The sequence below is a fragment of the Ambystoma mexicanum genome, chromosome 5p, assembly GCF_040938575.1.
Source record: "Ambystoma mexicanum isolate Mex_15411 chromosome 5p, UKY_AmexF1_1, whole genome shotgun sequence".
NCBI lineage: Eukaryota > Metazoa > Chordata > Amphibia > Caudata > Ambystomatidae > Ambystoma > Ambystoma mexicanum.
This window is the reverse complement of record NC_090930.1, coordinates 956,276,647-956,292,341: the sequence shown is the minus strand read 5'-3', so window position 1 is coordinate 956,292,341 and position 15,695 is coordinate 956,276,647. Positions and strand designations below refer to the sequence as shown.

General features: G+C 43.0%; 1 protein-coding gene across 1 annotated transcript in view; it reads left to right on the top strand.

Annotated features, from left to right (window-relative positions):
* The window catches only part of SPMIP7 (sperm microtubule inner protein 7), a 377,515-nt gene extending 365,279 nt beyond the window's left edge, over positions 1-12,236 (top strand). Inside the window, exon 10 of the mRNA XM_069613424.1 lies at positions 11,882-12,236. Within this exon, the coding sequence (XP_069469525.1) occupies positions 11,882-12,026 (145 nt within the window). The 3' untranslated portion in view covers positions 12,027-12,236. The remainder of the gene's footprint in view (positions 1-11,881) is intronic.
* Positions 12,237-15,695: the final 3,459 nt, after the last annotated feature.

The window sequence follows — 15,695 nt, the reverse complement described above, 5'->3', positions numbered from 1 at the left end:
TCACTTGGACATTTTCATTTGAGTGTCACTCTTGCGTTTCCCAGAAGACCTAATGTATAATTGAGCAAGGCCTGCCCCTCGCTGCTATTTACCTGAGATTCCATAGCTGGATGGCCATCATTTGCAAGGAACATCTCATTCGCCGCACGTACAGGGCACATACTATTACATTGGTTGTGATCGCACCGATTTCTGCAGCACTGGGAGGCACAAGGATTCCATCAAGAAGCCCTATATAGGAACACAAATTATTTATTATTATTGTTATTTCGTATATAATGCACATAATGCACACACCTGATCTAAAGTTGGCATGTATGCTTACCAGATGTAGCCCTTTGCTACACGAGATGTGGCTTGTCTCATAATGCTTTCGCTACATGCTGCTGTAATCGTACGCCTATTAGCGTCTTTCTCTGCAACTAGCGCAATATTTGTAATCACAACCTCAAGTGTAACTGGAATTGTAACTAAGCAACATCACCTAATTCTGTAACCGTAACCTTAATACAAGCACCTAGATGCCTAAGGGCTACGTGCGCTCTATAAATGTAATAAATAAATAAATAATGCAGAATGTGGCGCGTAGTCATGGCTTCTGATGAGCTGCATTGTTCTCAATGCAATACAATACTCCACGCAGGTATGAAAAAAAATACAGCGTTCCATGTGGGCAAAACCAGAATGAAAAACAAATACAGCTTTTTTAGAAAGCCCACAAAGAAGACAGCGTCCGCCAGAGCAAACCCCACTCTCCCACGATGACACACGAGAAGGCAAATCACGGCTGTCTATCGATTGTGCAGTTCATAAGGTGGCAGTTCTAGAAGGTAATTCAACAAAAACCACCACAGACCACTATCTAATGTCACCAGAAAGCGAGTGCACGCAGCACACAACGCCTCGTCAAAGCAAACACGTCCATTGCCAAGGAGGGAACGACACGTGTGTTGCACTGCCTTACGACCTCAGCCATACCCCCCCACCCCTCCCAAACATGACAGAGTAGCTGGTTGGTATTACAGTTCAATCCAATGCCATCCCTATTCACATCAAATTAAAAGGGCGAGGGCGGTCAACTGGGCGCTGGGGAAGCTGCCTGGAGATGAGAGCACCTGCAAACTAGAAATAGCACTTCTAAGGAAATAATGTTGGTCAGGAGAAGGAGGGCCTTAGACAAATCAAAGTGGCGTGCCAAAATGTGAACCCTAGGACAAAACTAAGTAGTAAACATCTCTCCTTCCAGACATGAATCCATTCGTACCTGGCTTTCATTACTCCAGTGTATAGCTGTCCACTCAGCATTCCCGACGTGCAGAATGAGCGGCCCTTCACTATGTAAAATGTTTTAACAAATAGCCGGAATGAGTTACATGTCCATGTTGTTGCGAACCGCAGCCGAATGCTGCCGACAGTCTCCCAAAGCCTGTACCACTGAACGTTGAAGCCCGAAGCCAGTACTTAGTGCTACGTGTGGTGCTTTGAACAAGACCACCTCAAAAAGGACTGTGGTTCCTGTCAGTCTGTGCACCCAAAGACCGCGCCAGAGCAGAGGGCACAGGTTGTCTTGGTCTTTAACAATCTGGTGCTCATACCTCTGCCCAGCGTTCCTTCGCCATCGGATCCCTCATGGATCCTTCGACCCTGGAACCTCTCTCTGGAGGGAGAGGAGTGGAAGAGAAATCGTTCGCGGTCCAACATTGCTGGAAATAAGTAGCAAACCATCTTTACCCACCTAGGCACCTACTGCAGCAAAGTGGATATTTTCAGGCAAGCTCCCTCGCCTGTGCTTTGTCAAGTCTTTTGGGGGCTTTATTCTGCCAAGAAATGTTGGTTATTCCTCCTCTTTGTGACCTGCTGAAAGCCTCAGAATTGCCAGCAACCGTGCTATCGCTCTTCATCGGGAAATTGCATTAGGGGCTGCCTCCCTAGGGATTGTGTTTGGCTAGTTTAGAGTTGTGGCGGCAAGGATGGTGGACTCCCACAATACCCCAGTGAAACACATTGAAAGTATGGTACATGGAGGACAGTCATTTAGGAATCTGAGTTCTTTCATGATCCATTTTGCCATTTAGCAAGGCCTTGACTGAGCCAGGTATGCCAATTTCACAGAAACTCTCCTCCATCCCTGCAGTTTTCAAGAAGTGGCAAGAAAAGATTTTAAGACAGCCAGAAACCCGATTTTGTTGTCATCACCTCTAACCACAAGAGCCTGGTTGCTATTAAAGCTTCTGCAATAGGGACCCACCTGGGCACATTTCTGACTATCTTAGCAGACAGGGAGTCAAAGAAGTTAGACACATGGAGATGACAAGTGTTCGCTTTGGACACCCTGACCTTGAGAAATGTTAATCATCTTTGGCCGGGTACACTGACACCCTGTGGGATGTGGTTAAAAAGGCTGCAAAAAATGTTCCAGTCCACACGCAGCGACCCTTCCACCAGATGGTTCTGGGCAGGAAAGAAACTGTAAAGCACATTTTGATAACACGGCCAGACCTTACTGACTACGTCACAAGATCCATGTCCTCAGGAGCATCTCGGGATGAGGACATCAGGGCTTACCCATGATGTCCAATCAAAACTCCTCAACATGCCCTATAAAGGGGCACCGCTGCTGGTAGCCTGGAGAAATATAAAGCTTTCAGAGATACTGCCAAATCTTCTGGGCTTCCACCCCCCTATGCCATCTGATGCATTGTCCTGTAGAGGGCGCTTCCCACCCTATTCCTTCTTGGGTCACCACATGCCACAGTCCTCCAATAGAGCTAAACTGTTTACACCACAGAGATGTTATTTTGGCCAAACTAGTAACATGGTAACTAATCGATGAGAGCAAACCACTCCCATCTGCCACGCCGGTTGCATGTGTTAAAATCGCAGCAAAAATGGCTGTGGACACAAAATATTGTGGCAAAAAGGCAGTAGTTTTGCTTCTGCGATCCATGTAAAGGATGCGGGAGACACCCCTGCAACCCTTGGACCCATTATACCATTTAAGGGGAGCAGGGGACATCCCCACAACCTCTGCTTCCCTTAAATGGTGTAATGCAGTACACTTTAACAGGTCAAACCACAGTATTTTTGCCGCGATTTTTTGTGCAGGCACATTTTTGCCACGATTTTATCACTGCATACCGCCACGCCACCACCAAACCTCTTTGAGGTGGACTTTCCTGTCTTTCATACTTTTTTTCTCTTTCCATCAAAACACAAGAGGTACCTGCATTCTGTAGTAGTACAAAGCCTCTACCTGCTTGCACTATAGCCTTTTGGCATGAGTTCTGCTCTCCGGGTTTTCAAAAAGATGATGGCAGTGGTGGCAACTCACCCTCAGAAGAAGAAGAGTTCATGTCTTTCCCTACGTCAACAACTGGCTCATGAGAGCAGGATCAGAGGAGAGGTTGTTTGAGGACTTAAGGATGACCGTTTATCTTATCCAGTCTTTCGTGAGGTTGCAGGTCCTAAGGGCTTCCTACTTTGTGTTGGTTACGGAAGACATGCTGCGCATGCGGCCACTGCAGTGTTCTCTGGGAAATCAGTTGTTACAATTCTCAGCTGGGTCAAGATCTCCAACCGTGGGTGTCCCTGAGAAGCCTTCTGCGAGAGCAACTGTTCTACTCGCCTTGGCCACAGATCTCCCTGATGACAGACGAATGCTTGAAGGGTTTAGGTGCTCATTTGCATGACCTGCAAGTTCAGTGAATAGTCTGTCGGAGAGACAAGACAGATGTGTCCACAACAGTCTTCTGGAGCTTCGAGCTGTTTGTCTGGCTTCAATCAACTGCAAAGTCTGTTCAGGTGTTGTTGAACAATGCCACCGCTATGCATTTTATCACAAAGAGGAGCAGTGTGGGATCACTCCAATTGTGCAGGGAGGCCATGAACCTCTGGATTTTCACAATCAACATAGGAGTTTCAGTTAATGCAGCACAATTGGCGGGCAAGCAGAATGTCAGGGCAGACACTATCATTTGTCTCTCAGAGTCTCACATAATGGAGTTTTGACAGAGAGATTGTGAGGGTGACCTCCACATGCAGAATTCACCAATTCCACTTGTTTACCTAAAGAGAGAACAAAATGTTGTTTTGTGTCTGGGATTTTCTCCTGGAGGGATCTCGGGGAGAAACACTTGTGATATCATAGGATTTTGAGCTAGTTTATGCTTTTTCTTATTCCTGCTAATTCCAATGGCATTCATGAGATTGAAGCAATACCGCGGGAAAATCATCTTCATAGTCCCGTATTGGGCCAAGTGGACCTTGTGCGCAGACTTCGACATACATTCTGAATATAGCGCCAAAGGGCCCCCTTCAGCTTTCTCTGCAGTTTTAATGAGAAACCTATAGCGCTCCCTAATTGGGTCAAGAGAATATTTAACCCAGGCTTTGACATATATTCTGAATATGGTGCCAAATGACCCCTTCACAACTCTTTGCAGGTTTAATGAGAAATCTACTGCTAGCACAACTCCAACACTTGCACTAAAAAAAGATCTGTCCTATTCACAAAGTGCATCTGGGTGTATGCCTCACCTCTCCTATGGCAGTTTGCATGTTGTCAACGCTATTCATGGAATATTTTCCACCCCAACAAGGGAATTCAGAAAACCATCTTGTTCCTTAAAGAGATGCCGGGGTTAGAGCATTGGAATTACCTGGACCAGATACGGCAATAATGAAAGATTATCATTTTTCTTGCAACTCATGATCGACAAAGGCAGTGAATACCAAAACCACCCTTTTAATGTTATCTATCTCTTTGGAAACATTATCATGTAACGTATCTTTGTCCGTCCGTGCTATGTTTATGCCTACATGTCTAAAAGGATTGAGCTCCCACTGTACAGCCATTTGTACATTCACCACCTTGTCGTTCCTACTTCCAGGGTACACGCATAACTTAACCCAATGAATCCACAAGATGGACCGCAAACCATACTGTTTTAGGGCCTTCAGAATTTGCAGGAAGGTGTTCTTCAGGTCTCTCATATATAGAAGGAGAACATCCAACTATAGAAAAATCACCTGATGTTCTCCAGCCACTGCTATCTTTCTTCTATTTTGTATTTATTTATTTAGTGCACAGGGTTTAAAACAAACCTTACTCTCAATTAGCATTTAACATCAAATGCATCATATCACAAATTACATTGAATTAGAAAAAGGGAAACATGTTACATTTCATATCTATAAAATACAATCTAAATGTTGGGTATAAAAGGAAGAAAAAGAATACACCTACAATGAGTTATATAATTCAATTTGATCATCACCTTATTCTAATTCTTTAAAGATTTAGTTATTTTGTTTAAAATAATTCATACAAATACAACTTCACCCTAAATGTTAAATTGAGCTATATAGACGGCACATTGATTCTCCTATGTGCATACAATAATCAGTGAATTCCCTAGAATGATCCTTCACCATATACACTCTTTTAGAACAAATGACAAATTGTGGATGAAATTGCCAAAGCAAAGAATAAAAAAAATCGTTAAAACATTCCAGTCCATAAATCGATGTTTCACATTTTCAATATCCAGAAACACAGAACCTGCACAACGCATCCCTCGGTTCTCCTTTAGATTGAATACAGATTATTTCTCTTCTGTTTAATAAATTACAACAGCTTCTCATTACCATCTTTCTCAGATAGCGCGAGGGCGATTTAACAAAATAAACACTTCTGTCGCCCAATTTCTTATGTTCTATATGTAGAATAGAGAAGATTTTGAAGCTCTTTATTAAATTGCACGTCTCACACCAATTTTGCTGTCTTAAATGTCTCCTTGCATTACCCCAATTTTCCATTATGTTAGTAAATGACATCCCTTTATCCGTTATCATTTGTTTTAAAGGTTTTTACATAACCTAATGTGTTCCCTGCTTCGCCTTTACTAAGACGACCATAGAGCAAATTCTTAGGGGAAACAATAGGTTTTTACAGAGTATCAGTCTTCTCTATAATAGATGTGAGTTTAAAGAACGTAATCCTAACTCAAAACGGATAACCCCAACCGGAACGCAGGTTGGCAGGTCTAGCAAATTTCTCCAAATCAGTCCTTCAATTTTGAAGCTATCATAACCCACAAAAATATGGTGAGTTTGCACACCATATAACAATGCTGTCATAGCTTTTCCTTCATAAAATTGATAACAGGGTTCAAGGAAAACGTTCTCTATCTGTTACTCAAGAACTTCATTTTCACCCTCATCTACACAGTCTTCTTCTCCAAATTGGGTAATATAATTTTATGATTTGCTTCTGCAGTCACTGCAAAGCCCAAATATTTTAATTCTTTCACAGTATCTACATTTTGGTTACTCAGTCACCAATTATGACCCAATGTTTTGGTTTTTACACGTGTAAACTGGATCGTTTTTGTCTTACCTGTATTAATGACCAACTCATTATCCTGGGTATATTTCTGAAAGGCTGTAAGCAATCTTTGGAGCCCAATTTGATTAGAAGCTAACAGAACAGCATCATCCGGATAGGAAATGCTGGGTAGTTTGACATGGTTTACCTTGGGGAAATAAAAGCAGCCTTTGCCAATTCTCTTCCCATATCTGCTGTATCGAGATGACATAGAGATGTGGTCAGAATGCAGCTCTGTCCGAGTCCTCTACTCATCGGATTATGTTTAGAGATTTGACCCTGCAAATTCAACCTCACTTGTAGGTTTGCGTCTGAATGAATATACACCAAAATATTTAAAAGCTGATTTGGCAATCCACATCTTGCTAATTTTGCCCGTAACCTATTTCAGATGACTTTATCAAAAGCCAGGGAAAGGTCTATACTGACCAGATGGATCGGGCCAGATGATTTATTCCATATAGTTCTCTGGATTTTGGCAGTTATGTAGCCATAAAGGGAGGTGCCCAGCCACGGCTATCTGCGAACGCTGAAAAGCTATCCATGAAGTGGCTGCCACCTGCTCGACTACCAGCACAAGCAATCATTGGGATAGTGGGCAACCCTGTCTCATACCCCTCTGCAACATCCAAGAACTGGAGTACACCCTACCAGTTTGGACCACTGCCACCTGATAAAGAAGCCTAGTCATTGCTCTAGCTTTCTGGTCTAACTCCATCTGCTCCAGTACCTGCCACATGAGTTGCCAACATACAGAGAAATCATTTTTGGCACCCAGACTAGCTACTGTAATAGACTCCTGCTTGATGTGCGACTCCTCCAGTACTGCCATGTGTCTGCGAGGTACTCATGGCTCATGCTCTTTTGCAGCATGGCAGTTCACCCACAATCGTCCAGGTGCCTCAGCCTACAGAATACTTGTTGCAATCTTCTGGCAAGAACAAAATTGGAAATTTTAGAGAGTGCATTAATAACCTAGAGTGGCCTACACAACTTCATCTCTCGCTTATCATTTCGCAACCTTCAAGAGAACTTTCAAGTCCTTTGGTGTCTTGAAGTACTTTCCGTGCTAACTCCTCATAGTAAAAATGAATTAACACTGGGACTAACAGGTCTCCAAGGACCCTATGAAACGTAGAAGGTATTCAATCACCACCCAATGTTTTCCCACTATTCAGGAAATCAATAGTCGCTTTTATTTCACTCTTGGTCAGTGGTTCTTCCAACTTCCAGCATGCCTCTGTGTACTTACTCTTTCATCTGCTCTGTGTCCCTCTCTGAATCTTGCATGAACAGCAAGTGATTGAACGTTTGAAACTCCTCATATGTGCACGTTTGAGGTATCTAGTCATTGCATCGAATGAAATAGCACCGAATGCCTTTCCATAGAAAAAAACGCATCGAAAAAAAACATGAAATGCATTTTTTTTAAGGTAAAGGGTTTGTTTCAATTATAACGGGTTTTAAAGGTTAAAAAAGCGGGCTGGTGGTGACCCCCCCATTAAAAAAAAAAATGCATTCAATGCTATTTTTCCTGATGCATTTTTTTTCGATGGTAAGGCATTCGATGCTTTTTAATTCGATGCAATGACTATAAACCACATTTGATCATGTGCGCCACAATCTACATTAAGCAGTGATGGGCTTAATGCTCATCTCCCCCTTTAAGGGCCAGGCCATCATCCTGCCAGACCTGTCCCAGCTTAGTTCAATACAAATGATGAACACATTTCCCTTATGAGTCTGCTGTTTTCTCATATTCTTTATTTACAATAGTGTTCTGTCTTCGTCCTCCTTCCTATCCTTCCATTTACCTCCAACTCTTTTTCCTTCCTCGTGAGTTAAATAGCTAATGTGTTTCTGACCGTCTTGGTTATTGAGATACGCTCCCTCCAACTCATTGCATTTAACTCTTCCCATTTTTTAAAACTTAGCCTTTACCCACTTTATTATGCTCCCAGTAGCAAAATGTGTTTTCTCGCAAGTGTTCCCTACAAACTCCATCATATGAAATTCCAGCATTCATGCACCTGTTGGAAAGTGTAAATCACCCTAATATGCCCCATATAGTGACTTTTATTGATGGGTGATCCAATATATACCTACCCCAGTGCTCAAGTCCGCACCCATGGTCATCGCATCTGTTCTTGCTAGCAACATATCTGTTCTTGTGAAGATCCTATGTACTGGCAAATAAAACAAGAACTTTCTCTGCTCAGGGAAATGCGCCAGATACATTCTTGGGAGCCATAGAGCCCCATTGTGTTGGCCAACAACTTAGCCCCTGCAAATGGTGTTGATGCTCCAGGGGGTGCCTGCCACGCAGTGCAACACATTTTAGGTTAAATTACCAGCCCTTATGACTGTGTATGTCGCCTGTTTTAATACCCCACCTCCACCATCCTAGCAAAGAATGCTTCATCTGCTGTATTAGGAGCATGCATGGTAAATAGGTCAACTTCCCTTCCATTCAGCAGATTGTGCATCAGTATGTACCTGCCAGTGTCAGTTTGTGAGATGTGTAACACCTGAAACTTAACCCCTGAGAGCAATCCAGACAAGCACCCTTGTGCCATAGTAGAGAAGCAAGAAGCATAGATGTGCCCCTCCGGTGCGTCTTAAATATCTGAGTATTTTCCAGGGCGTTGTGTGTCTCTGGAAAGAGTGTTATTTGCCCTCTCCTCACCTGCAAGAAGGATCTGATTCAATGCTTTTTTACAGAGGTACCAATCCCTCTGACATCCTATGGTATTGCTATCAGATATTCCCTTTTAACTCAGACTGCTTCTGTGTCATCATTACATAAGAGACTCATAAATATTTGACTCATTCCATGTACTCCTTACTCACAAATCAACCTATCCCTTTCAATTTTCAGTAACCATTTCTGTTGCAACTACCCATCAACTTTCCACTTGCATGGCAGGTACAACTTCACCTGAGCAGGCCTGCCACACTCTGAACCTGTAGACTTCCAGAGAGGTCCCCCCAAAATCCTTCCAACAGACTCAGTGCTTTATAGCCAACCCTGTATTTACTACCCACTATCTACTCTGAGGGCAGCCGACTTGACAGGCATTACAACTCCCTCCCCAACAATACTTCCCCAACAATACTAACCAATGCCCACCAGATAATGAAACATAAAATGAAACAAACCACTCACTTCTAATCACCCACTCTGTTACCACATAATATCGCACAAAACAGTTTGTAGGATTCTTGTCAGCTCCCTAATCAGCACAATTATCACAATGCATGTCAAAGCAATACGATTCATCTCTCATCATCAATGTATGTAGGAAAGATCTGCATATATTTTATCAACAATAGTTGCCATTAATGTTGGTCCTAGTCCATGAATGGCATACCCTCTGAACTGCTAGAGTGAAGTCCCCATACAATTAAGATATATTGTCCTGGTAGTTGATCTTCCCCCTAATCGAGGTCTCACACAAGATTGTGTTGCGATCCTTATAGTTCATAATTCTTGGAATTATCTATTTTGAAGTGGCTTTTCAGAAGACCTTCTAGCAAATGCTCGATGTGCTGTTTCAACAATGCAGCTGGACAGATGCTTTGATCCGAACAACATATTTTGCCATTGTTCTATGAATGCTTCTTTGTCCCTTGCTTGGATGCCTTCAGGAAAAATAACCATCCAGAGGTCGTTCCTCCTCAAGCAACCCTAATATCCTCAGCCCTGGTTTCCGACATTGCCCCCAATGTCCTCACCTGTTTTTGCCGAGTATGGACAGCTTCATCCTTGCCCGATATTCTCTCTTCCATCGAAGTGACTCTCCCAGTGCTTTCTGAAGATCCTGCTGGATAGAGGTGACCTCTATTACAGAGTCAAGTTTAATCTCAAAGGATTCACTAGACTCTCTTATAGCAAATGATAGTTGAGCAATGGAAACTTCGTCCGCAGTCGAGGTTCTCATATCCAGCATTGGGAAGGGAGAAGCCGGGCACGACTGGGTGCAACCTATCTTTTTTCAATGGCTGTGAGATAGCAAACTTGTCTATCATGGGTTGTTGCATCAGAGATGATGCTTTTTCTTTGGCCATTTTTCTTCATTAACGGTGCAGTGAAGGGTTCCCCTCAACTTTACACTTCTACGTTCTTAGTCATCCCACCTCTAGCACTGCTTCCCCAGTCACTGTGAGCGCTATTGCCCAGTATTTTCCATCGGACCACTGACCATGAGGGAGAACTGTCACCATTACCACGTGCTCAACAAGTCTACTTGACACACCAATATTCAAATTCCTATTGATGGATCTTGCAGGCACTTATGCTCCTACTCTGCTCCAGACTCTATTTGCAAGTAACATGCACTGTTCCCCTCCAGTAATTAGACTCCACCTGGGTTCACTGTCCCATTCCATCTCTGTCATCCTCTGTTGAATCACTCATCCACCTCTAGTTTCCACTGATCCGGCAATCCGGCATCTCAGGACAAACTTTGCTTATTGTCTTCTCATTTTCTCTGTTCTGCCAGCTCCCTACATGACAAGTCCACAGCTCGAGTCTACACCCCCGGGCTCACCCACAGGGTTCTGGGCTGCTCCTCAACTGAGCATGCGGGTTACATGCCAAGGGTCTGTGGTCCTTCACACTAGAGCATAGCTTCCGCAGCTCCAATAATTCAGTATCTGGCAGAGAAGGGGACTCCAGTCAGGGAACAGGCAGAGAAGACCCAGTGATCTTCCCTTTAGCCACGCAGCTCTGGTGCTAACACATTCCTCCCCGCACCTACACTATGTCGGGGCAGCCATCTTCTGACTGTTGTTCGGAGGCAGCAGGTCAGTTAGGGGTGGAACTCCTTAGCTGTAAATATATTTCACATTTGTATCAAAATAAAATCATTGCATTAGGGGGGAAAACAGGTTTGCTTAATTGCAGATGTTTGTCACCTAAATTGTGTGGCCTAAATTCATATTTGACATTAATAAGCAATGTCAAGGCTATGGAAACAAGCGCTATGTACAAAATGACAAGCACAAACTTTGTATTGGCGCTTTTCTGGCTTCTAAGACAAATAGTGCACCGATGTGCTACTTTTACACATGTTTATCATGTATATCATGTAATAACTTTGCCAACACTTGAATGAATCCAATTATGCCATGTGGGATGCAGCAGGGAGGGAAATGTCATTTTCATCACCTATGCCAGGGTCATACTATTCCCGTGGTCGAAATATTGCTTTCAACACAATCACACAGTGTGACTCTATTGAATGTGGGAGAAATATTATAGATGCCAAATGCCAAGAATTGATGCACAAAAACCTTCTAGACGGAGCCATTGAAAGAAATGTTTGCAGTACTGAACAATGCTGGCATTTCTGTACAAAATGGTTGCTGCTCTGAACCTGCTCGCCGTCTTGTGCAGAGTGTGCCCATCTCACACGCACTCTGTTCAATGAGGGTGTTTGTACTAGGATTTTGAAAGATAATGTGAAGACTAAACTTTTTTTCTTTGTTTTTAAGTGCTTGGACATGGTCTCCAGATTATCGCTACCGGCATCAGGGACCTTTCTCGCGGATGGTTACCACTGTGCCACCTTGCAACCCTTTCCATAGCACGGATAAAAAGGAGGTCCACCTGGACAAAAGCTGGGCCGAAGAATACTGAGAACCTGTGCTGAGAAACTTTATTTAGTACTTGGCGTCACTAAAGGGACACAAGTGCAGTGAAAAGTGTCAATGATTATTATTGCTGTGCTGTGATCAGTTTCATTAGACTAAATCTTGCACACATTTACAGTTCTGAAGAAAAATAATGCAACTAAATGTTTATAATCAATGTAGTGAGACAATAAATTGTGTTGAGAATGCAAAGAGATTTGGGGGCTGGTTATCACTTCTGCATAACAGCGTATCAGCATGAGTGGGCGAAAACGATATCCCGTTGCTGGCATTGGATTTTGCAGAAAGAAAGTTTTTTTCTATTTTGGCCACGGTCAATCTCTTCCCACTGGGGTGATATTATTTTCCTTTGGGCAGTTGGGTAATTTTCTTCTGAATGACTGTAATATTTGCCCAGATTTTGGCTCAGTAGATGTGTGCACTGAAGAGTGATGGTTACATAGAGGTTTTACGGGGTGTTGGATTATTGGAACGTTTTCATCAGTAGGTGATTAGATTATATTGATATACTTTGGATCTTCTTGATTTTCGGCCTGTGCTCTGTTTGTGGCCACTGTACTTCACATCTTCTCACTAATAATTACTCTCTGCTTGGACTCCCCGATCCATTATTGCTATTTCGAATGAATTGTGTCCTCCCACGTATTCCTCATCTTATTATAATTATCCTTCCAGCGTTAGCTGCTTCGGAATTCTTTTCCAACAGGGGACACAGTGTAAAGGCCTGACAAGCGAAGGTTTACAGAGAATGCATAGGGGACTAGTCACCACAACAGCTTGTCCACTACCACAGTTCGCTGGTGGCACCAGCATGAATGGCCCCTAAAAGTGTTTCTGCCGCTCTTGGAAGCAACAGTGACCCTGCAAGTACCACCACGGCTTTTCAGCAACACCAGTGACCGTTCAGCTACTAAACATCACTGTTCAGCTGTTGTACCTTCAGGCATGCTACATTTCCATAGTCCGAGCACTTCCAGTCAACAGCATCAAACCAAACAACAATGCAGAGTTTGAGCGGTACCTCATCCAGCATCTTCAGGGTAGTGCTGATTCATATGATAACATCTCATGTTTCTCTCAGATCAGATGTGATCATGAGCTTCTATGTACTCATCTGCCGGGTTGATCTTTGCATGAACGAGCCGGTGGAACTTTGGAGCAATGTCCAACAAGTCACTACAGTTAAATGGTAAAATAATGTGCATACAATTAGAAGGGTAGACTATTAAGGGCATCCCCAATGATAAAGGAGTTATCAACCAATTATACTCCCTAAAGATAGGAAAATACAACCAAAAAAGAAAAACAGGGAGTATGTCTGACCCTCTACCTTCCCCCAAACAGCTCCCTGGATATGTTTGGACCAGTAGTACACATAGGGACACAGGAGCAAACTATTAATACTGCCAGATCTGAAGAGGTAAACATTTTGGGCCTCACTACAAGTTGGGCAGTTTGGGAAAAAAGTGGCAGCAATTCAGTTACCGCCACTTTCCTCTTACCATTGGCAGAATTATAGAGTAGTAATTACGCCGATTATTGGGGGAAACGTAGAGGATTAACCTCTAGCTTGATGGACTCCATAAATGGGGACTAACACTGCTTTACCACCACTTGTGATTCTGTGGTAAACCCACAAGACCAAGTGGCAGTAACAGTATTTGAATATGGTGGTATTTCAGCAAATGTGCCACTGGAATACGGCAAAATTCGTAAGGAGCATAAATGACTAGGAGCAAATAAATATTTAATGCAAAAGGATTTCTGTTTTACAGGTAAACATTTGTTCTCGCTTTTGACAAAAATACTCCCGTGAGGAATGGTATTTACTTGTTTACTTCCTCATTAATAATTTTACTCCCAGCTTTAAAAAATAGGGAGGAAAATGCTCCAACTCAAATTTGTATCTGGAGCACTAATTAAGGGTATATACTTGCAAGTACCGGAGAGAAGAGATGCAGAGGGTGCCAGGGAGTGAATACAGTTTGGGGCAGATAGAGATCTCATCTTTGTTCATTTTTGGGTGGATCCACAGCTATGCTCTTGTTGTAGCCATAGTACCATGAACATCACGCAATCTGACCTTCCTCCCGAAACTGGGTCTGCATCAGTGATTCCCTCCCTGGCCTTCTGCTATGAGAGAGGAAGCATCATTTATTTTCCATTTCAATCCCCCAGAAGACCCTAAAGACAGCAGATCATCAAACAACTTCTTACAAATGTTCCTGCCAATCCCCGAGAAGACCTCAAAGGTGACAAGTCCCTAAGCAATTCCTCCCATATTGTTTGCTCTTTTTTCTATGTCAATGTTTCCCATATTTTGAAAGCAACTCTGAATTGTATTTTTCTGTGCTCCTCTTCACAATTCCAAACATCTAATTATAGTCACTTCGATTTCCAATGCATTCTAGTTGGATTTAATCAGGAGAAAATATCCACCAAACAAGATGCGTTTTCTGAATATGGGGCCCACTAAATAGGCACCCGTTTGTTTTGCTATGGTGGTAAATAGCAGCCTGGCAGAGCTACAGGGGCGAGCCTACCACGGAAGGTGGAAGTCTATTACATGTGTGGGAAATAGGCGGAAAGTCAGTAGGATGATTTCAGACGGGGTGGGGGGTGGGTAAGCGAGGTGTAGGACTGTTGGATTTTCCCATTGAGGCAGGAAATATAAAATGTCCTCACATGTCAGGATAGGCCTCAGCCACATCAGCTCAAGCCTCACAGCTGTGTTAATGTGCAGACCATACAGATAAATGCAAACGAGTACACCGGCAGAATTGCTCATCATATACACCTGACAGCCTGAGTACAGACCAGCCAGATCAGGACAGGCCACGGAAAACAATGGCAAACAGAAGCAGACTTTCTCACACCAGACAGGCGTCAACACTGAGGATAACCACCTAGCTTAGGACCGGCCACAGAAACATTAGCAAAGGTCTCCCGTTTGTGTTTTCTATTCACCTAATACATTCAGAAAAACATAAATGAAACATGAGCAGAATTGCTCCCTGCAAACAGGCCTCACAAGGACAGCCCCTGAAACGAGGACAAGCCCCGGCATCACCAGCACCAGCCTCAGTGATTTTAAAAAAACGGGATTGACTCATAATGGGGCAACAGAACTCTCCAGAAGCAGTATTCATAACATTCACTAGTCAAAATGGAAGGCCGTTCTTAGGCATTCACTAAGCAAACCAGAATGCCAAATTTAAGCATCTTCTAGGCATGCATAGTGAATGAAAATGTCAAATTAGATCATTCTTATATGCTGATTTTAAAATGTCAAACATATACTTAAAGCTCCTTATTAACTGTTTGTTTATTTAGCAGGTGCTCTGCAAGAACATATTAATTCAGACCATGCAATTTCAGAATGTAATAAATATTTGTAGTAACTTTAATAAAAGCTTCCTATGAAGGAGCCATCCAACCGTCATTTTCCCCAGATAATTGCGCTGGTACTTTTAGATCAGACTTTTGCAATGGTGTCTACACTGTGCTCAAATACCAGGAACCACCCGTCTAGGTCCTCCTTTGGCCACATATTACAAACTCCCATCACACAGACATTCACATCTCTTAATTGACTCCCAGTTGTATAGTGCGCCCCCAATTGTATCTTGTTCAAAAGGCCATTCATGTTAGGACG